Genomic DNA, 24,445 nt, shown 5'->3' on the forward strand with positions numbered 1-24,445 from the left:
CGGCACCAGGGAGAGAAGACGGTGAGGACACCGCTGGACCGAGGGACAGGTAGGACTGAGGAGCAGGTTCTGCTGCACAGAGCCGGTATTCTAACACGGTGGCGGTGGGAATACCGGGCCGGCCACTCCATATTCGCTCCATAAGCCGCACAGACATTTTTTCCCATTTTTTGGGAGAAATAAGTTCGTCTTATGGAGCGAAAAATATGATAGTATGATTTGTATTGGTTTGAAGTTATTAAAGGTAAGTGTTGCATACTTTATATCTCTCTCTGGCATCAATGCTAAGAATACCACTAATAAAGCTGAAAACTTTGATATGATCACTCCTGGCAGATCCTGATTGTGTGTTCAAAGGATGGCCAGTAATGATTATATGCTAGGATGTTCTGGCTTATTTACCTTCATGCATGATAATTATTTTGCAAATTTGTAATAACTTTAATTCTCTGCATTATTTCTGTGTTTGCCCAATAGACGTTTATTAGAGCAGTGTTTGCCTAGCAGTGGTGTTGCTCCCTTGTTACTGAAGAGATTTGGCCAGAACCACTTATGATAGTCCAGTTATCTCCTGTGACAGTTCAGTTGATTTGAAAGTCATAACTTTGATGTTTTAAAATACATATAGTAACACACTACTGTTTTTACTGGTGGAAGGCAACAAATATAAAATTTGACATTGTATAATTACTAACGGTGGATTGGAACGTGTGCTTTCTCATCTGTAGGAGTGCTTTACAAATCCTATAATACATGAAGAGATCCACATCCATTGCTGTTAAAGCTCAAATACTGCCAATGTTAGCAGGCTTTTAAAAACTTTTTTTTGTAAAAAGCTGAAAATTATGCTGTTTGCTTCAAAGGGTAACAGCAGGCCAGTATAAAAAAATGCACAGATTTGTAATGGTGTCTCTAAACCATTATTTTGATATCATGATTATTATCATTGAAGCATTGTGGTGTTCATGTAGTAAAAGGATGCAGCATGTATAGTCTGTATGCACAGCCATAGGGGGGAATTTACCAAAACTGGTGCAATCAGAATCTGGTGCAGCTGTGCATGGTAGCCAATCAACCTCTAACTTCAGCTTGTTCATTTAAGCTTTGGCAATAAAACTTGGAAGCTGATTGGTTTCTATGCAGAGTTGTACTCTCCATTTTCAGTAAATAACCTCCGTAGTGTCTTTTCGTAAACTTTTGAAGCTATTATGGTTCCTAATGTTCACTGTCTTCCATTGTAGTAGTAGTAATAATAATCATATACATTCCTGTTGATTTGACCATATTTTCAGAATGTTATTATGCAAAGTTGACCTGTACAATGGTGGTCAACCTGAAAATAATAGAAGGCTTTAAGGGCAGCCACTGACACTTCCAGAGGGACACACAATAGCAGTGTGCTATCATGTGGTGAGGTGAATTGCATCGAGATAGGCAGCCCATTCCAAATTAATGGGAATTTTTTTTTTACTGCAATGCATGCTGAAGAGAAAGTTGGGGTCCTCTCTGGTACCAGTCAAAGCAATAATACCTTCCAGCATTAGTATCACTTACCATGATACAACCACTGAGCACTGGCAATGATTAATTCAATAATAACCCCCCCAACACTGGTGTTGGATAGTTCTAATAACCCCCAGCATTGATGTCAGTGACCACGTAAAAAACCCAGCACTGATGTGATTGACCCTAGTAATAACCTCTGACATTAGCATCACTGGAAACAATAATAGCTTCCAGCATTGGTGTCACTGACTGCAAAAAAAACTATTCTGCATTGGTGTCAGTGACTGCAGTAATAACTCCCAGTATCAGTGTCAGTGACCAGGTAAAAAAACCCAAGCATTGATGTGATTGACCGCAGTAATAACCTACGACATTGGTGTCAGTGGACACAATAATAACCCCCAGCATTGATGTCAGTGACCACGTAAAAAACCCAGCACTGATGTGATTGACCCTAGTAATAACCTCTGACATTAGCATCACTGGAAACAATAATAGCTTCCAGCATTGGTGTCACTGACTGCAAAAAAAACTATTCTGCATTGGTGTCAGTGACTGCAGTGATAACTCCCAGTATCAGTGTCAGTGACCAGGTAAAAAAACCCAAGCATTGATGTGATTGACCGCAGTAATAACCTACGACATTTGTGTCAGTGGACACAATAATAACCTCCAGCATTGGTGTCAGTGACTGTGAAGAAAACCCTCCTGTGACTGCAGTATTAATTCACAGCATTGGTATCAAGTGACCAAAGTAATAACCCCAACATGGGTGTCAGAAGTTATGCTTTTAACCACCCTGCACTGGTGCTCAGCAGCAGTGGCATTGACATTTCCTTCCCAGGAGTGGCAGTGAACTCTTGGGGGCTAAAGAGTATCCAGAGTTACAAACAAATAAGTTGACATCTTTCATTGTGACTGCAGATAGGTTATGGTTGTTCTTCACTGGATTAGTCTCTTATATCAGTCATATTTCTGATCCATTTAAGGCAATGCAGCAGCAAAGCTCCTCAGAAACTGAGGGGGAAGGGGGCAACGCTGCTGATGGCAGCAGTGAAGAGGAAGAAGGAGATCAGGTAGAAGAGGACGGAAAAGGAAAGAGGAAGAATGAGAAAGCAGCTTCCAAGCGAAAGAAGTCCTACTCTTCAAAGGTAAGATGTAGCCATGTTATACTGTCTTGTATCTTTATTGTGGCATTGTGGTGTAAGTTTTAAAAATGCACAGTATCCCCTATATATTCCACGCTTTGTAAATTAAAGTTCTGTCAAAGCTTCCGTTTTTTTTTTTTTTCATTAAAGTAATAAACATGTTATATATACCTGCTCTGTGCAATTGTTTTGCAAAGAGCAGCCTTTATTCTCCTCCTTTCAGGTCCCCTCTGGCTCTCCTGACTCCTCCCCCACCTATTGCTCCCCATGAAAAGCTGCTTTCCATGGGGGCACTCGTGCAGGCTCACTCCCAAGCCTTTCTGTGTGCGTCTGCTGACACAGACAGCGGGGCTCCCCACTCCCTTTTCACTGGATTTGATTGACAGGAGCAGGGGCCAATGGCTCTCGATGCAATCCATCTGCCCCGTGAGGAGGGACAGAGCCGCAACTCTTGTGCACAGTGATGGATCAAAATTGGGGTCAGGTAAGTAGAAAAGGAGTGAGGGGGGAATCTGTGACACAGAATGTTTTTATTTACCTTAATGCATAGAATGCATTAAGGTAAAAAAAAAAAACATTGAGGCTTTGGAACCACTTTAAATATTTGGTCATTATAGCACACTTTTTCTACACGGAATCTCTTACTTATATGTATGTCAGTGTAAAATTAAAACAACAAAAATAAGAAAACACATCAGCAGTACTACTTTGTAATATATGCTCATTTCTCTAATGTTTAAACCTTTAAATACCCTGCAAGGATGTCAGTGCGTATGCGCGGCCGCCGGGATCGGATGTCCCGGCGATAGCTCCGCACACCTCCGGCGCCGATAACAGCCCATATAAGGGCATAGTGCAGCATAGCTCCCGGGGGCCCCCCCCAGACCTGTACCGGACCTCAGGCTCCCGCAATATGTCGGGAAAAGCAGCGGGGAAGAGCCGTGGAGGCTCCCAGATGCTGCTCCCTGCGGGGACTGGGCGGTCCAAGATGGTGCCCGGATCGGCGCCTGCAGCTCCTGGTGCCTCCTCTGCCTCTCTCACGGCAGCACCTCTCCCCCAGAAGGAGAAAAGGAGCACCTCATCCCACAGTGGACCAAGGAGGACTGCAACAGCATCACCAACTAGGGTGAGTGACTCCCTGCAGGCCCCCCAATCACCTTCCAGCCCTGTACCACCAGAGTCCCAGGCTTCGGCCTGTTGCTTGGACCGTGACTCCCCTGCCTCCTCGCCATTGAGCAGCGAGATCGCTGCCATTTTTTCCAGCCAGCATAGCGGTCCGGAGCCCGCAGATGACAGCCCGGCCTCCTCACCAACAATTCCTCCTGACCCGCCACTATATTCTGGTGACGCGACCTTGATAGCTCGGTTCGCAGATTTGCTGCAACGCGAACTAGATAGAGCAACCTCCAAATTGGCGGCTGACCTTAAGCAGGATTTTCAGGTCTTGGGTCAACGTTTGGACAGTATCGAGGCTAAAGTTGATGTGACAGCCCATAGTGTCTCCCAAAATTCCAACATGATCACCGACTTGCAAGATCGACTAGAGGAAGCATACTCTAAAATTCATGATTTGGAGAATCGGGCCAGGCGATACAATTTCGCATTTGAGGACTCCCTGAGTCGGTTAAGGAGCTCACTAGCTGCGCACACACCCTCATGTGGTCTGCTTTGCCCAATATTGATGACCTTCATCTTGAGATAGATCGTATCCACAGAGCATTGATCCCCCCCGGCAAGGGGGGCCTCCTAGAGATATCATCGTCAAGCCTCATTTTTTCCAGGTCAAGGAAGCAGTTATGCGGTATGGCAGGGAGAATCCGGACCTGGAGCTTATGGGGCACAAGATACAAATCTTTGCTGATGTCTCTCCGGCCATTATCCAGAAGCGGCGATCCCTCAAGCCACTACTCTCTCACTTAGTTCAGAAGGGCATTAGATATCGTTGGGCCTACCCTTTTCACCTGCAGTTCACTCTTAATGGAAAGTCCTATGGGTTTGCTACATTCCAGGATGGCAAGGAGTTGCTGTTTCAGCTGGGTGTTATCTCTCGCAGTCCGGCATCCCATTCCCCTACGGGATTGGCTTCTCGACCTCCGTTGCTTCCGCCATTGTGGACTACGCCAAAGGGGTCACGGAATCCACCTGGGAAGATATCTTGAACTCCCGTGTCCTTTTGGGGACTTTTCGCTGTGATGTTTTGATTGGTGGTGGCCTCTTTGTGGCTCCTGCGAGCGTTGGCCGATGCTGCTTTGTTGTTGTAGGGGGATGGGGGGGGTGGGGGCGGGACCTGGGGATTACATTACATCTGTTTGTTGAATGCCATTTCAGAAGGTTCAATTGTTTTGTTCTTCTATTTCTAAGCACTAAATTTTTGTTTTATTGCTGATGGGTTACTGTTACTGTCGGTGCCGGAGAGTGTCTTTGCGCTCTCTCTGATTGGAAGACTCTTCCCCGAGATTGCTTCTCTGGGCAGATCCATTCCACTACAGGGCTATTGCTCTGTATTTCCTGGTACATAGGCTGATTCATTTATATAGTGTTGTTTCGTGTACCACGGCTACTTGACATGCAGACTTTTGTGTTCCGAATGTCTTCTCCTTTCTCTTTCCTTTTTCTCCACTTTTTCTCTCTTTGTCTTTTTTTGTTTTCCTCCGGGGTCAGCTGGCAACATTTAGGGACTCTTAGGAACATTTTCACTCTTCAGGAACGGAGGGTCTCTATCCTGCTTAGCTCCTTAATTACTTATAATGTCTTCCTTACGGTCAACTAGAGGGCGTATTCGTTTAATTTCTCACAATGTTCAGGGGCTTAATTCCCCCTCCAAACGCATACAGGATTTTAGTTCATACCACTCCCTTGGGGCAGATATAGTTGCCTTACAGGAGACGCATTTTTCCTCCTCCTTCTCTCCGCGCTATATCCATAACAATTACACTGTCTGCTTTTTTGCTAATGCTACAGAGAAAAAACGAGGGGTGGCCCTTTGCTTTTCTCGCCAACTGTCCTTTACCGAATCTAAAATTATCCGGGACAGGGAGGGGCGATATCTTCTGGTGAAAGGCCACCTGGGAGGAAACCTAATCACTTTTCTAATTTATTATACTCCAAATGCCAATCAGGTGGAATTTTTTCAGTCCCTTTTAAGCACTCTGGTCGGGGAATTTGAGGGTGATGTTATTCTGGCTGGTGACCCCAATTTAGCACTGGACCAGACTCTGGATCGTTCCCGAACCGTCACGCTTCAGCCTCCTTCTAGACGGAGCCGTAAGTTGGCCCAGCTATTATATTGGTATGACTTTATTGATGCATGGAGAGGGCTAATCCTTCTTCTTGAGACTACTCCCATTACTCCAGAGCCCATAACAGTTATTCCCGCATTGATCATATTTTTCTTCATACACATTCACTCCCCAAACTTCTTCCTGCTAAAATCTTCTCCACGCCCTGGTCTGACCACGACCCAGTTTCTATAACCTTGTCGCCCGGGACACCTGGTAAGACGGCTTTTCACTGGCGTCTTAATGACTCTATTTTGGGTAACCCCTCTCATTGTCGGGAAATCTCCTCACACTTACAAGCATTCTTTGACTTCAATAAAGCAGAGGACACAGACCCGGGGATTAATTGGGCAGCTCATAAGGCCTCGGTCAGGGGGTGTATTATTCAACTTTCTTCTTGTCTTAAAAAAGCCCAAAATGACCTACTTACCACTAAAACTCAGTCATTCACTGACCTGGTTGCTCAACATAAGCAAATTCCCAGTCCTGATTTGTTACTTAAACTTGACCAGGCCCGACTGGAACTTAATTTGTGTCTTACTACCATTGCTGACAAACAACTTCGTTGGTCTAATCATAAATTCTTTACTTGGAGGGACAGACCTGGCACATTGTTAGCACGCAAGCTGACTCCCAGACATTCCCAGATGGCTTTCCCCAAACTCAGATTGGATATCGGTTCGTTATCCCAGGACCCTAGTAAGATCCTCTGCACATTTCATTCTTTCTACACTAAACTTTATAGCTCAAAATAAAAACATATAGTGTTGCGCTCCCAAACCTCTAATTAATATATTATTATTTGAATCACTTAATCTCTGTTCTAAAAATCACAATAATTGAGAATGATGTATGTGATTAATCATAAATTATAATAACCTTAAGCTATGAATCAATAAACCATGTGCATGAATAAATAAAAACAAAAAAATGAAATAAAAAATAATAAAAAAGTAGAAATAATGTCCCAAAAAAGTGACTTTGTGCTGAAAAATCTTCAATCTATAATGATTATAAATCAGTGACTGCTTGTGAATCCTCCCACATGTGAAGATGTGCGCTCACCTCATAGGAAGCCTGCAATTAGGCTATATAAGCTTGCGGTTCACCTCCTTTGGAACCTGCTTGTTTGGAAATCCTGCTTTGAAGTAATGAGTATCCGTGGTGTACGATATATGCTATGGGATGAATCGCTTCTCCAGAGGGTGCAACTCCTCTATATTTTCATCTCCATGCGGTTCTCCACATATAAAAAAGATCTCGACATGGTGCTTTATCTTTTATAAAGATTGGCTTTATTTGCTCAGGATATGACACTCACATGTATTGTATACGGATAGTGGTAGCACTGATACAATCGAAAACTAACGCTGACTGTCGGAGCTGTGTACCCGTGGTCCGGCAAACGAACTGGCTCCCTCCGAGTGACGTTACAGTCCCACCCCACTGTAACGTCACTCGGAGGGAGCCAGTTCGTTTGCCGGACCACGGGTACACAGCTCCGACAGTCAGCGTTAGTTTTCGATTGTATCAGTGCTACCACTATCCGTATACAATACATGTGAGTGTCATATCCTGAGCAAATAAAGCCAATCTTTATAAAAGATAAAGCACCATGTCGAGATCTTTTTTATATGTGGAGAACCGCATGGAGATGAAAATATAGAGGAGTTGCACCCTCTGGAGAAGCGATTCATCCCATAGCATATATCGTATACCACGGATACTCATTACTTCAAAGCAGGATTTCCAAACAAGCAGGTTCCAAAGGAGGTGAACCGCAAGCTTATATAGCCTAATTGCAGGCTTCCTATGAGGTGAGCGCACATCTTCACATGTGGGAGGATTCACAAGCAGTCACCGATTTATAATCATTATAGATTGAAGATTTTTCAGCACAAAGTCACTTTTTTGGGACATTATTTCTACTTTTTTGTTATTTTTTATTTCATTTTTTTGTTTTTATTTATTCATGCACATGGTTTATTGATTCATAGCTTAAGGTTATTATAATTTATGATTAATCACATACATCATTCTCAATTATTGTGATTTTTAGAACAGAGATTAAGTGATTCAAATAATAATATATTAATTAGAGGTTTGGGAGCGCAACACTATATGTTTTTATTTTGCGTTTTGTCACATTGGTAGTTATGTGCTAGAGGTTTGCGATCCAACTTTAAAGTGTATTAATAAGGAGTTTTTGTCTGCTTTCTGACTCGCAAGATATTTCATATATTCTAAACTTTATAGCTCACCCAAGGGGGGTTCTTCTTCTTCTCTCGACACCTTTTTGGGGTCTGTTTCGCTTCCTCCCCTCCAGGAGGCCCATAGGGAGATGATGGAACGGCCTATTTCATGTGAATAAATCGGGAACGCGGTGAAATCTCTTGCCTCTCATAAGGCCCCGTGTCCGGATGGTCTTCCCAATAATTGTTATAAAGCTTTCCCCATATGGCCCTCTACTTTAATTATTTGCGGGACGGGGGATTGGTACTCCCAGATGAAAATAAGGCATTCATCAGTGTCATCCCCAAGCCTCTCAAGGACGCCACTATGGTTTCCAATTACCGGCCTATTTCCTTAATTAATTTAAAGATTCTTACTAAAATCCTGGCCCAACGTCTCCATAAATTTCTGGCCCTATATATTCATGATGACCAGTCAGGATTCATAAGCAGTCGACAAACATCGGACCAAATTCGACGGACTATAGCTTTGCTGTCAGCTGTGCAGTCCAATTGGGACGGGTCTTCACAGAGGGAAATTCTAATACTGTCACTGGATATTCAGAAAGCATTTGACAGTCTGTCTTGGGACTATTTGTTGCAGACGTTAGACAAATTCGGGTTTGGCCCTCATTTTATGACACTGTTATGGGCCCTATATTCTACTCCGTCCGCTCAAGTTTCCATTCGTGGATATAAATCAGCCCCTTTTTCGATAGAACGAGGGACTAGATAGGGATGTCCTCTTTCTCCATTGCTCTTTGCTTTGGCAATGGAACCACTTGCTATTCGCGCTGATCCCACTACTTCGGGCGTCTACTGTGGTCAACGGGATCATAAATGCGCCTTATTTGCTGATGATGTTCTCATGTATGTTTCTAATCCTCGAACGTCTCTGCCTGGTTTTTTCCACTTGTTTCATCGGTTTTCTGAGGCCTCTGGTCTTGCGCTTAACTCATCTAAAACAGTTGCCTTAAATATCTCGTTACCCGATTCAGAGGTTCGTTACCTCCGGGAAAATTTTGATTTTCAGTGGGCCCCTGGTTCTCTCTCCTATCTAGGGATTTACATCACGAAATCTATATCGACGTTATACAAAACCAACTATCTCCCGCTTTTCAAACGACTTAAAAATGACTTACTAGACTGGCAGGATCTTTCACTTTCCTGGTTCAGTAGAATTAATTGTATTAAAATGACCTTTTTACTGAGATTATTATACTATTTTAGGACGCTACCAATCATGTTCCCCAAACAGGAACTGTTATTACTACAAGCAGCAGTCTCAATATTTATATGGAGGGGAAAACGCCCTAGGATTAACAAGTCTACCTTATTCTCCCTGAAGAGGCATGGCGGTTTGGGAGTCCCTACTCTCTTGGCATACTTTCAGGCAGCCCAAATAGCACAGTTATCGTGTACTACGGCCAGGGGATATGTCCCTCAGTGGGTTGGGATTGAGGCTCTTTCGTGCCATCCATATGCTATTGGTACTCTTATGTGGCTTCCCAGTGGATTGCGTCCTCCTATTTTGTGTCCTACTCTATCCTATTCGTTATCGGTGTGGGATAGATGGCGAGCTCGCAAACCTTTTTCCTCTCCACATGCCCCGTTGGCCCCAGTGTTTGGTAATCCTGAGTTTGCCCCAGGTCTATCTCCATGGGTGTTCCAGTGGTGGATTAATAAGGGTCTGTTACGTATCAGAGACGATTTAGATGGGTTTCGTCCTCGGTCTCCCCAACATCTTTTGACAAAATATCAGATGCCTCCTGGAGAAATATTTCGTTATCACCAACTTCGCTCTTTTATCATTACTAAGCGTAGATTACTCACAGAACCTTGTGCGCTTACTTCCCTCGAGGTCTCCTGTGGGGCAGGTGGGTTGATGCAAGGTCGTTTATCCCTTATCAATGCTTCCATTGTTGATCCCCTCACCAAATTTATCCTATATGACCCAATGGGAGGGGGATTTAAATAGTTCATTAGACACGTGGCAGAATGCGGCTCATACTTTATCGAAGATCTCGATTAACACTGATCTTGTTGAATCCAATTATAAAACGCTACTTCGCTGGTGTTTGGTTCCTAATCGCTTAGCCAAAATGTACCCTTCAGTATCATCTAGCTGTTTCCGACGTTGTGGTCAAGAAGGTACTATGTTCCACGTTTGGTGGAAATGTTCAGTTGTGAGTAGGTTCTGGATCCGCATATTTAATTTTATATATATTCGATAACAGGAGTTAATATCCGTAGATCACCGGAAGTGGCCTTATTTCATATATTACCCGCTGACGTTCCCAAAAAATCGACTAAACTAATTTTATATCTCTTACTGGCAGCTCGCATTACCATAGCTAGAAGTTGGAAACAATCTGTGATCCCGTTCGACAGGGTGAAACAAAAACTTAACTGGATAATGCTAAACGATAAATTTACAAGTATTGTCAATGATGATATGTCCAGATTTGAGGGGACTTGGGAGCCTTGGATTAGTTACATTTCTGTATCGTGAGAGTCCTACAGCTGACCCCCCCCCTATTTTTCTCCTTTCCCTTAGGAGTTGTTTCCTCCTTTTTTCTCTTTCTTCTCTCTTTTTCTATTCTATCTGCTGAATTGTTTGTTACATTTGATTTATTCCTACGGTTCAGTCTCTGTTTATTGATTGATGAAACCTGTATGTCTTGATGGTAATGGCACTCTATGTGTATTCCTATTGCCACTGTTAGTCAATTTTTCTGTGTGCCTATCAGTGTTGTGATTGTGATTCTATATTTTGTTCCACCATGTAGGTGGACTTTTTTTGCCATCCCGTTTTATCCTATTATATGCCTGTTTCTCAATAAAAAAAAATATTGAAATATAAATACCCTGCAAGTACGAAAAAAATACCTGTTTGAGCTGCCAGAAATGCACTCAGTTCCTGTCCTGTTGTGAGCTGACAACACTCAGCATTTTAGTGGACTGAATGGTGTCGGCCCTGCCCAGTTTTCTCTTGTCAGACTACTCAGACCCACTAATTCTCTCACCTCAACATAAAGGTTATTCATTAATTTTGTAATTCCAAGATAAGAACTAAGAGGGTTACTCTCCTCTACGATAAGACAGGAATAGTGCACAAGACACAGGACAGATTAACATTAACAGGACTATTTTAAAGCAATCCACTGAGCTGGCCAGAACCAACTCTTAAAGGGAGTCTATTCCACATTTTCACAGCTCTCACTGTATAGAAACCTTTCCGTGTTTTGGAGATTAAATTTATTTTCCTCCAGACATAAAGAGTGCCCCCTTGTCCTCTGTGATGACCTCAGGGTGAATAACTCTACATCGAGTTCACTATATGAACCACTGATGTATTTATACATGTTGATTATAACTTTTTTTTTTTCTTTTAATGGTTGAATTGGATGGACTTTTGTCTTTTTTCAGCCAGACTAACTATGTAACTATATGCAGCCCGGACACCACCCCCCATTGACTTCTCCATCACATCCAACAATGCCACCATCAAACCCGCCCCGCAGGCCAGAGTACTTGGTGTCATTCTGGACTCCAACCTATCCTTTCAGCCCCAAGTCCAATCTTTAACAAACTCGTGCAGACTCCACCTCCGCAACATCGCCAAAATACGCACGTTCCTAACCCCAGAAACTACTAAACAGCTCATCCACTCCCTCATCATATCACGACTCGACTACTGCAACTCCCTCCTCACTGGCCTGCCTCGCCACTGGCTATCCCCGCTTCAGTCGATCCTGAATACGGCTGCCAGACTCATTCACCTTTCCAACCGCTCCGTTTCCGCCACCCCTCTCTGCCAATCCCTCCACTGGCTTCCGATTGCGCAACGGATCAAATTCAAAATCCTAACACTGACGTACAAAGCTGTCCACCACACTGCCCCGAACTACATCACTGACCTAATATCCAAGTACCGCCCAGCACGCACACTCTGCTCCTCACAAGACCTCCTTCTCTCTAGTTCCCTGGTCTCCTCCTCCCATGCCCACCTCCAGGACTTCTCCAGGGTGTCACCCATCCTCTGGAACTCCCTGCCCCAACCCATCAGATTATCACCTACTCTCCTCTCCTTTAGGCGCACCCTGAAAACCCATCTCTTCAGGGAAGCCTACCCCACCCCCTGCTAACTTGCCAAACTCCTCCACTCTTCCTACCACTCCACCCCCCACAGCTATCTCCTCCTGTACCACTATCCCCTCCCTCCTAGATTGTAAGCTCGAAAGAGCAGGGCCCTCGATCCCCTCATGTTTTGCATGACACACATAAGACCAGAATTTGAGGAGCGGAGGTCATGAGGGGGGGAGCAAGGTGATAAAAGTGCAGACAGATAACAGGGTGCCAAGCTATGAAGAGCCTTAGGTGAGCAAGAGGATCTTTAAGGCTATGCAAAACGTGACGGGTAGCCAGTCTAAGGACTCCAGGATAGGGGTGACATGGTCACTTGTACTAGACCTAGTGAGGATTGATGAGTAGAACATTGCAATAGTCAAGTCAGGTGAACACAAATGTATGGATCAACTTTTCAGCTACAGTGTACAATAACATAGGACGCAGCTGAGCAATGTTTCTCAAGTGGAAATTTGTGTAAGTAGAAGTCTGGAAAATGTTCTCAAGTTCTGCAAGAACAGTGTACAACTCTTTACATTACCAATAATGCATTCAATATACTATATGTTTACATGGACTAAGTATAAAACTTTTTATGTGTGTATTCCTCTTTTCTAACGTCTCCAGAAACCGTCAAAGCTTTCTCGGAAATCTTCGGGAGACGAGGGAGAAAAAGACAGCAAAGATGAAGAAAATAAGAGCGGATCAGAAGCTGGTGATGTGGATAATGACAAGAGAAATGCGTCAGAGGTGCAGAAAAGCAGCGCAGGGGTATGACTGTTTTAGTGTTGTGGTACAGAAGTATTGTTCAGCAGTACTGTTTAGGATGAAGACTCATTTTATGGCATAGCCCAGGCAGATTTGGAAATATCTGAGTGTTATGTAATATGTTGTATATAATGATATCATAGGGAAGTTTGATGTTTGAAGTCTCTTGTTGCTGTGCTGGCCCTGGCAGTGCGGTGCAAACAGCAATAGTGAGCAGTAATTTATAGCTGAACTGAATTCTGTTACTGAGGTTAGTGTACACATTGCTGACTAGTGACAGATTTATGAAAAACAAAACATCGGTGGAGCTGTTCTTAATAGTTCTTGGATTTCTTCTTTCATTGCTTTAAAATACATTTTAAAGGATTGGGATGGGAAATAGGTCCACTTTTGTCCCAGTTTTCATAACAGCTGCACAATTGTTAACCACTTCCCGCCCGGCCCATGTAAATAAATGGCCGGACGATAGCAGTGCAGGGGCGGGTGGCCGTTTATAAACGTCCTCCTCACTTCCCTGCCTGTGCACGCTCCCTAGGAGCATGCGGCACCGCGATCTGGTGCCCGATCACTGTACAGGACCTCTGTGCAAGGTCCCGATCATGTGATCACTGATTGGCCAATCAGTGATCATATGAAGAGTAGTAAGCAAGATGTACCTTGTGACATCATTGCTTACTATGTGTGAAATCTGTGAATGATCACAGAGGTCACATGGTACAACAGCCTTGTACCATGTGACAAGCTGTGACAAATCACAGCCCACACAGTCTTTCTCAATGGCTGAAAGAATGCAGCCAGAGAGAAGGAGAAATGATTGCTTTTACAGCCTTTATGGGTGTAAAAGCAATCAGTGTAAAAAAAGAAAAAAAATCTTCATCACCCCCCCCACAAGTAGTACAGTGTCACTATGGTGACACTGTACTGCTAGGGTGACAGTATGTTTAAAAAAAAAAAACATAAATAATAATATAAAAAATAAAATAAAAATGTCAAAACAAATTAGAAAAATTATAAGTTTTGCTTATAAACTAATTTGTTATTTTTTTTTTACTAAAAAGATAGATGAATACATTTTGGCCAAGATTTATGAAGAAAGATTATTTGCAAAATTTTATAAGAAAAACACTTTTTTTTTTTTCAAAATGTTTGGACTTTTTCATTTATATAGCAAAAAAAAAATAAAAAAATCCCAGTGGTGAATAAATACCACCAAAATAAAGTTTTATCTGTCTCAAAAAAATGCTAAAAAATTCATATGTGTACAGTGTTGCATGACCACACAATTGTCATTCAAAGTGTGATAGCGCTGAAAGCTTAAAATTGGCCTGGACTGGAAGGGGGTGAAAGTGTCCGGACTTGAAGTGGTTAAACAAGCCCATTGCCCTTGTCTGTTTCTCCTGTCTAGAAGGAGTTTAACATGGGAGAAGGGTTGTCTGGTTACCAGAGAACTGTATGGCCCTTAAACGGTATGGATCATAAACGGCCCATGTCATAAGCAGGCTATATCATCTTACACACTCTTAATAAATTACTACAATACAGTTACTTCTCACATTGTCAAAATGCTACTGTAAAGCCTCTTTTGACATCCTATGTAGCACGATCTTAAACATGGAGTATAAACAATCAAGTTTGTTCAATTTTTTTCCGTTTTTTTATATTATTCACTTGAAACAGCGTAGGAGGACAGATTCCTCATGCTGTGTTTTCAGATATTATATGATGAGATAGTTTAATTACAAAAGCAGAGACGTAATCTGATGCATCTGCAATAGGCCTTAGGTAAATATCTATGATAAGGAATATTAGGTTTGTATTATGTGGTTCAAAATACATCTCTCACACTGAACACTGTCCCACTGTAGAGGCCTTCATCAGGCTGAAGGGCTCCTAAATGTGTTGTTAAGCAAGACACTAAGCCATGCACAAACCTACTTCAGGTAATAAAATATACATTTCTGAGAACTGATAATAAAAGAAACTTCATTTTTTGTTCACCAGCTTGGGAAATGATTCCTCAGATTAGATAGTGACAGGATAGCTGCCATTAGGCCAGATAATGCTTGTGGAGCCCGTATTATTAGTAGTTTGCACCAGGGTGGATTTGATTTAAATCAAACTGATTTAAATCACGATTTAAATCACGATTTAAATCACCAGTCAGTAAGGCTTGATTTAAATCCTAGTTTTCTATATAAAGACTAATTCTTGCTGGTATAACTTTAATATGCAAGTAGATTTTTAGAACAACAACTTTTCATATTAGTTTTTTTATCCCCAGTTTAATAGGTTAATCATTCATGTTTGGACAACTTTTCTGTTATACTTAGGAAGGGGAAAAATAATCATTACCTTAATAATAACAATTTAAATAGATTTATTCAACAAACAATAACATTCCAGCATATATTATTTGCTTAAACATCCATGTTTGTTAACTAATTTGGCGAAACAAAATATATATATTTTAAGAAACTTAGACTGTCAGCCCCTTCCTCCTCACACTTAGTTTCACTTTCTTCTTGTGCAGATCTATTCCACTCCAAACAATCAGAAAAATATTGATTCTATTCTATTCACTGAACTTCTTGAAACTTAGCAGTGAAGGGGTTGATTCTGTATTCATAGGTTTGTAGAAGTTAGGATTAAGGTCTTCTTCTTAACTCTGTTCATGTTATAACATTTTTGCTGTGAGAAGAGGCATGTGATCTCCGCTGAGTCAAATTCAGTTTTGAGAACTGCAAAAGTAAACCAAGCATCTGTGATAATATCTTGTAGGCAGAGAAACTGCCCAATAATCTTACAAAAACCTCTGGAAGAGCGTGACATTGTGAATGGATTCATGGAATTTATTTACCAAAAACATTAAACATATACAGCCTTATTCTACATAATTAAAAAACGAATCTTTATGTTATGATGGAATAACCTTCGGATGGTAATATATTTTCCTCAAAAAGCATTTTATTTTAAAAAATCCAATTTTAAATAAAAAAAATCTGATTTAAATCAAAAAAATCCGATTTAAATAAAAAAAATCCGATTTTTAAAAAAAAATTTTTATCCACCCTGGTTTGCACAATGCTTTACAATATAAAGGGAAACAGTACATGTACAGCGTTTTATCCTAGACTGCAGAGAACCTGTGTGTCTGTAGACCTGTTATTGCAAGTATATGCTATGGCTTTTTTACTGCACTAGAAATACCCTTTGTGGGCTAAAAGTTACACATCTAAGGGATATTGGGGATGCATATTTCTGGTTGCAGCACGGACTCAGATCATGTGTTTTGGAGTACGTGAAGAACCTCCTATTTTATGCGTATTATGAAAACTTTGAATGAATTTCTAATGAAATACCCACAGGATGTAGCAGAATATGTTTGCTGTACTATTTGGCAAGGTAACTAGCTGACCTGAATGGGATTTTTTTCCCAACAATACTAGGTGGAATTTTGTACGTTCTCAGACTAAAATTCATCCCCAAACAACAAGTCAACCAGCCCCAAGCCTTCGCCTTACACTTTTTACTCCCTCTGAAGCACTAAAGTCTTGGTAATAAGACGCTTTAATGTAATGTCTAGGTGCACAGAACACATTATTAGAATTTCTTAAAAACTACAAATTGGAATATGGAATAAAGACATAATCAGCATATAAACATGGGGAGAAAGTTTATCATTGTGAAGGCCTAAGACCAGATATCTTCATGTTTCTACATAGTTTTAACTTGAACCAATTTCAGCTTCTTTCAGTTAAAAAAAAAAAAAAAGTCTGAGAATTATATCTTTTTATTGATTTGAATACAGATCAATTTTTGATAGTATGCATGTTAAAGGAAAAACCCCACAGGATTTATCAGAACATCATTTTTACTCTCTGGATTGTAATCTGAATAATTTCAAAGTGTCATTTTGGCAAAAACATAAGTGAGCACTTGTCCATTTTTGGATTATGGGCCACAGATGGGAAAACATGTTGTTGTAATTCCAAATGGATGGTTAAAGGATAAATTCACCTTTTGCTAAAAAAAATGAATAGATTCCTTTTTTGCAGGTAAAGAAATATGAATTTATTATTTTTTTGTTGCAGGAGCCTGTAAACCAATGCACCAGCGATCAGCATATTGCTGATGCCATGCAGGTCTCCTGAGGACCTCAGTATATCTGCTTGCCCGTACGGGATGTACGGGCAAGCAGATATACTGACAGGAAGAATCAATGAACTATCGTGGCCAGGTGGGCGGAGTCACGTTTTGTTTAAATTTTGACAACTAGCAGGAGGAGAAGATTCCCTGCTAGCTGTCAAAGTGGGGGTGCGAGGGGGTGAGCGGGGGCCGGTCTATTCATAACATGTTAAACCCTGAATATGGGTGTAACGTGTTATGAAGGTGAACTTATCCTTTAATCCCTGTGGAACAACTGTGAGAGCAATATGGAAGATGCCCATTAGATGAATGGAGGTACACACAACTGAGCAACTTTCATTATGCAAAGCAGTGGACCTAATAACTCCTTTTGATTCCCTCATTGTAGAAAACCCATCCGTAAAGACCTCCTGTGCCTTTAATATAAAGTGATCCTACATAGGCAACTGGGGGAGAGACTATTGTTTTTCAAGGAATAGGAATCAGAATTGGTCCTTACTTTTACAGACCCCCCAGAAAGCTAAAAATCCTCTATTTGACACTTGTACATCCTTTGCCTCCCAAATGTTATAAATTGCTTACTAGATGGTACTGGGTCTCTACTAAGCTAGCTCATGTCTCTTCTTCCATTCCAGACACCTTCTATCAGGTTGTGCCCAGTGTAGCATGTTCCTCTATATCTGGTGGGAATGTCCTAAAATAAACCCTACTTGGGCTCTAAACATCAACACATAGGAGATATCATGGGGGGGGGCACTTATCGGATTACCCCTGCCTAATATCTTTCTTCTTACCCCCTTCCCTAGGAAACAATGCAAATGCAGCACCACTTCTCAGTCGAATAAACATTGCAAAGGGATTAATCCCTCTTCATTGGACACAGGATCAACCACCATGGATCCTGGAAAGGATCACCAAATTAAACAAGTTAATGAAAGCAGGGAGATGGGTTCATCTTTGTAAAGACCAATATTAGGCTTTACTTGAGATGGATTGACATTTTCTTCTGCCAGAAAAGTATAGCAAATCAGAACTAATAAGACAGCTTACTGCTTGGATAATAGACATGACCACGCAGGATAACGTATTGTTTTCTTACCCAACAACTTATCTAGAGCAGGCAATTATCTACCCCATTTAGATGTCTAGGAGAGCATAAAGACTGGAAGCTACATTTCATTATGTGGTAAAAACAGAAAAAACTGTGTATATTATATCATGTAAATGCCCAGTTTTGCTCAAATGTTTATCCAAAGGAGACATTTATGAAATTACCCTTAAAGAATGTATGTCTGAATGTCCCTTATAATAGTATAAGAATAGAGGGAAGGCAGTTGTCCATAACATTGTGAAGCAGCAGTAACAGAAAGTCCCCATATGTTAGAGCAAAACTGTGATGATTCAGGCTCCCGCAGCTCCTTATCAGCCTAGAAGAACAGGCTTCCAGGAGTTTGTACATTAAAGAGGAGTTCCACCCAAAAAAGGGGAAGTTCCGCTTTAAAGATTGGTCCCCCGCTCCCCATTAAGGATTGACACCTTTGGGGAGCGGGGGGGAACGGATACCCGAATTTGCGAATTTGACAGGTACCCGCTCCCACTTCCGCTGCGATCGCCTAGGCAATCGGAAATGGAAGTTGTCCTCCTACCCTCCCTTCCTGAAGTCTTGTGGGACACGTGACAGGTCCCAGAAGATGACAGGGCCATTCAGGAAATGCAGCGCTACTCACGCATGCGCAGTGGGAATCCGGCTGTGAAGCCGCAAGCTGTCACAGCCGGGTGCCCACACTGAAGGTGCTGGCCTCCTGGAATACAGGACGGCTGGTGAAACGGGCTGCGGCAGGGGCAACGCAGGATCCCGGGACAGGTAAGTGGCTGTTTTTTAAAAGTCAGCAGCTACAGTTTTTGTAGCTGCTGACTTTTATTATTTTACAGAGTGAGTGGAACTCCGCTTTAAGCTGGTGTCTACAGTAGAACCAATGAGAAACATTCATTCATTCAGTATATGTGCGATACATGAAAATGAAATGCTGTGTAGCAAATCATACTGTATGAACAGAAATGTTACCAGAAATGAGCTGCATGTCACCTCTTTCTCATATGTACATGAAGCCATTGAATCGCTTGTATGCTCTAACGCACCCGAACAAAAGTGTCAAAAATACCCTTTTTTCTGCCATTTAATAACCTTTTATTTTACATCTGCGATAAAGCATATTATGCTATAGCAATACAAAATTGTAGTTATTATTTTAACATAAAATAAAGGCCCGGAGCAGTCACACCTAATAATGCTTTACGCCTAGTACATGATTGGCAAAGCAAATGCACATTCTAACTGCCTGTATGCCAATCTTTGTCCTGGTGACATCATCCTCTGGCAGCAGGAAGTGAGGGGAAATCTCTCCGGTAGGAGCACAGACAACAGTTCAACCATTACAGAGGCCCGAAACCTTCTCCACTTTTCTCAGAAGAAAATGAAGGTTTTGAATGAAGCTCCATTTTAAATTTTCACCTTGGAGTTCCTTCCCTTCTCCTCTGCTTTTACTACTTATTCTCTTCAAAGTCACAGAGATCACCTGTCACCCTTCATATATAAATACATTCACATATATTTTGGCCGTGTTGTGCTCCTACACATTTCATTTCATTTGCACCAAATGCACAATCCCCAGTCGGTTTCCATTTGATTCAGCCCTGTGGACATTCCATTATCCAAGGCAGTGTAAACTGTGATGGAAATAATCAGGACACTGCTAACTGAAAGTATTCAAATGCTGCATATGTAAGATAATTATTGTCAAACCAGCATGTGGATTAGGGGATTGGGGATCTGTACATTGTGTTGCTCATCCATTTTATGAAAGCTAGATCTGATTTCATTTGTATGAGGCCCCTTTTACACATGCGGACCGTTTGTTTCATCTGTGAAGTCAAGTGTTTTCAATGAAGTTTATATCAGTTTTTCATCAGTTTTCACACTACCAATGCAAAAACGGACCTTTAGCCCAGTTACTTCCGTTTTTTGTCGATTACGGTTTTTAACGGAACAAATAAAAGGCTTTGATATGTTAAAAAAAACAGATGTTGATCGATGTGAATCTAAACCAGCCTTTCTCAACCAGGGGGCCCAGGCACCCAGGGGTGCCTTGAGGTTTCTTTAGGGGTGCCTTGGCAAAATGTCTAAAAATTTCCTAAAATTTGTATGTAAGCCAGAGGGTGGAAGAAGCCTGACTTTTAGTTAAACAAAGCCACAGGTTTTCATTGTGCACCATTATGACCTTCTAGCCGCCGGCGTCCTGACAACCAATGACATCATCAGTTGATAAGGAGGATGTCAGCTGCCTTCACAGCATCCTAGTTTGACCCTCCCCCGCCCCTCTCCATCAGTGCTGGGGTCACATTAGCTCAGTGATGGAGAAAAACTGAGAGAAACATTGGAATACTGGACAGTACCAGTGTGCAAGTGTTTTTGCTTTGGAAGAATAAATGCCTCTAATGTTGGGTGTCCTACATGTGTGGATGTTGCTGCGTTATATGAACCTATTAGAATCACTATTTACATTTTAGAATGGGGTGCCTCAAGACTGTCCATAATTTTAGAGGGTGCCTTGACTGAAAAAAGGTTGAGAAACACTCTTCTAAACAGATGTTAAAGGATGATCATTCGTTTACATCCATTATTCCATTGAGATGCATTGATGTCTGTTTTTCATCCGTCAATGGATGGATGAAAAACAGACAAATGATCTGCACGTGTGAAAGGAGCCTGAGGTATGTTTGTAGCTACAAGTGAATTACAATAGTGTCCAGTAACTCAGTTATAGCCAAATGCAACAATTTACTGCAGCATATCTGGCAACAATTGCTCTCAGATACTCTATATCAGAAACTGGATACATTTATGATCTAATAAATCCTTTTTGTGATACACATATAAATCCCCCAAAATAACTCCAACCATTAATATAATCAATATCACTTCAACTAAAATTGTGTTTAAATAAATCCACACTCAATTGCGTCTTAAAAAAACAGAAACCCCAACAAAAATTTAAAATAAAATAAAATATAAAAAAATATAAAAAAATATAAAAATGTATATAATAAACCCAAAGTGTCCAAGTTCCAAAAATGTTTTCAATCCAGTAAAGCAGAAATTGAATCTAAGTACTCCATGATAACCTCAAAGAAAAGAAAAAAGAAAATTTATAGTGTATTACCCTTAAAAACAAAAAAAAAAAAAAATATATATATATATATATATACTTCACTCTGTGCACAACACAAAAACACACCAAAATTTGTGCAAAATAAATTAGATATATATCAATCCAAATAAATCAGCAAATAAATAATTAAATAAGTGAATTAATAAAAAAAACCAAATCGTGAAAAACGTGATCACTCCAACCACAAGTGAATAGTGATACTAGGTACTAGTACCCTCTAAACTCCAGCCAAAAGTGATACCAGGTACTATTACCCTCTTCCAGTATTTTCAAGCATGAGCTGACATAGGAAATCCGTATCTCTCAATCCTTCATTTCCAGGGGTATTCCTCCCAACTCCTCCTTCTCTGCCTGATGTATGCAATCCATGTTTGGAACTTGGACACTTTGGGTTTATTATATACATTTTTATATTTTTTTATATTTTTTATATTTTATTTTATTTTAAATTTTTGTTGGGGTTTCTGTTTTTTTAAGACGGAATTGAGTGAGGATTTATTTAAACACAATTTTAGTTGAAGTGATATTGATTATATTAATGGTTGGAGTTATTTTGGGGGATTTATATGTGTATCACAAAAAGGATTTATTAGATTGTATACTTTCTAGGGAGAAAGTTGTGATTTTGTGGTGAGGGTGGAAGTATAGGAGCTTATTGATTGATGGATACAATTATGGACTGACACACATATTTAAAGTGACCCTGTTGCTGACAAATATTATAGAAGAATTAACCTGCAAAAGAAGAAGAGAAAACCTCACCTTTTCAGCAGGCGCTGAGGACATCGCTTTCTTCATGATTTGTAGCCTCTGCTATCTGACATGGGTGTGCCAGATATGTCCTCTGATATTTTCTCCCCAATGTCACTACTGTGTACTGCAGTGATATGCTTGGCAGGAGGAACCACAGCGTACAGCTCCGGGAACACGCCAACACACGGGAGTCTCGCCTGCCTTAAAAGTAAGGATTCCTCCTCTTCCTTTGCAGAGTTAATTCTTTTGCCAGCTAGTGACAGGGTCACTTTAATTCCAGCATGGAACACCTAAGAGCATAAGTATCCTTGGATCGATATTCAACAACATTGCACCAAGTTTACCATAATCATCATCTCATTTCTACATACTATTGATTGCACCATTCAGATACAAGTATGTGAAATGATAAACAATTTAAAAGTGATTTGAATGTTTTCCTCATCTGTTCTTCACAATGTAATCAGCAGTGAAGAGTACTTATAGCATGAAGAGTGAACTCTACAATTATTTTCATCACAACTTTTCAGTCATCATGTTTAAATTTGCAGTTATTATAGGTTTTACCACAACATAGAACCTTCACTTTTCTAGTCCGATTGTAGGTTTGGATACGTAGTGTGCTGATCACTTATCCTTGAAGTATCTCTGACAATGTTTATTACTTTCATATGCAGCATTTCTTCTAAGGCTCGCTTAATGTTTTCTTTAAACAAAGAGTTGCATGATGCCTAGAACAACTTGTATGTCCCAGCATACTTCCATGAGAGCTGCTTTATTCTGTTTCCAATGAGTTCCCCTCTGATCCACTGACATTTCTCTGGAACTAAGATCATTTCTCAGCAAACCTCATTCCCTACAGCCTGTGAATCATGACCGACCCAAAAACCTGAAAGGCCTGATGTTTATTGAGTTGTAATGAGTCTATTTAAGACCAAATCTATGATCTTTAATGGATAACTCGTTTCGTGGCAAAAAAATAATATACCATATACAATTGCTATGCAAGCCATATTGTAATGTAAAGTAATTAAAATACATTTCCTTTTCAATCCACAATGTCATTTTCTGTAAAATGCAGTGAAATAAGGCAACCTAAAGGCTTTCTGTACACAGTTTGTTATGTGATTGGCTCACCGATTTCCCCAGTAGTTTGCAGTAAGATACAAGTCAGATTGTTGGCATCCTCTGCAAAAAAATTAAAATTTTTGGTTTGATGCTCCAAAGGGTTAAATACTTCTAAAGACATACAGACAGTATATGTTTCCTCATTAGAGCCCTGCAGGTGCATCAGCTGATTAATAATGAAAACCTCTCTCCCATTCAGATTCACATTGTACATTGGTACAAGAGCTATTCCTTCAGAACACAAACAGATGCAACAAAACTTGTTAGAATCCCTGTAATGTACACAGATCACCCAGAGGGGATTGTGGTTTTCTCAACTGACACCCTGGTCACATCGGGTGCGACTTGCATGACATGCGACTTGCAAATCGTATGCCAAGTCGCACCTTATTGTCCGCAATTAGAGCGAGTCGGTCGGAGCCGCACCGATATCTAAAGTAGTACATGCACTACTTTTGGTACGATTTGCATAGACATCTGTGTCAGATGTCTCACAAATCGCACCTGAAATCAGCATCTCACCCAACTGTAAGTCGCACGCTTTCCAAGTCGGGCTTGATGAGTAAAGTGGAATTTCTCGTTACAAAGCAGTAATTTAAATGAAAGGAAAAATGTGAATTCAGATTTTCAGTAGTTATGTCATTTAATTCTTCATTAGTTGTCAGTCAGAGGAAGGTTATTTGCAGAGGACTTTAAGGGAAATGCATGTAATATTATTATCACTGTTCATTATTTTTGCAGACCATTATTTATAGAGGCCATTTAAAAGCCACAAATAATGTCCATCCTTGTTATGATAACACTTTGTGAACAATGCTTGAAGAGAAGGTTTTACTGGGTGTTCTGTGATTTTCCTGCAGAATGTTTATGCACGAGGGGCCCGTAAGAAAGGCACAGATGCTAAAGAAAAATAATAAATCTTAGTGGCACACATGCAAGATTTGGTGAGCATACAATTACCTGTGTAACATGAAGCGCGGTGCTGCTAAATATTCTGTACCTCGATGTTCTTTCATGATGCAGACAGATTTACGACACTACAGCTTGAGGAATGTTATATCTGACTGACAATCAGTCCATTGACCATGGCGAATCGATGGTTTCACAGCTATCTGTGTTTTGCTGCTCGC

At 40.9% G+C, this 24,445-nt stretch overlaps 1 protein-coding gene across 1 annotated transcript in view; it reads left to right on the plus strand.

Annotated features, from left to right (window-relative positions):
• The window catches only part of HDGFL3 (HDGF like 3), an 88,220-nt gene that overhangs the window by 56,506 nt on the left and 7,269 nt on the right, over positions 1-24,445 (plus strand). The window contains exons 5-7 of the mRNA XM_089685718.1: positions 2,496-2,657; positions 12,919-13,062; positions 24,176-24,259. Of these exons, the coding sequence (XP_089541844.1) occupies positions 2,496-2,657; positions 12,919-13,062; positions 24,176-24,229 (360 nt within the window). The 3' untranslated portion in view covers positions 24,230-24,259. The remainder of the gene's footprint in view (positions 1-2,495; positions 2,658-12,918; positions 13,063-24,175; positions 24,260-24,445) is intronic.

This window comes from Staurois parvus, unplaced genomic scaffold (assembly GCF_062004578.1).
Source record: "Staurois parvus isolate SC_StPar_1 unplaced genomic scaffold, SC_StPar_1.0 ptg000381l, whole genome shotgun sequence".
NCBI classification, from domain to species: domain Eukaryota; kingdom Metazoa; phylum Chordata; class Amphibia; order Anura; family Ranidae; genus Staurois; species Staurois parvus.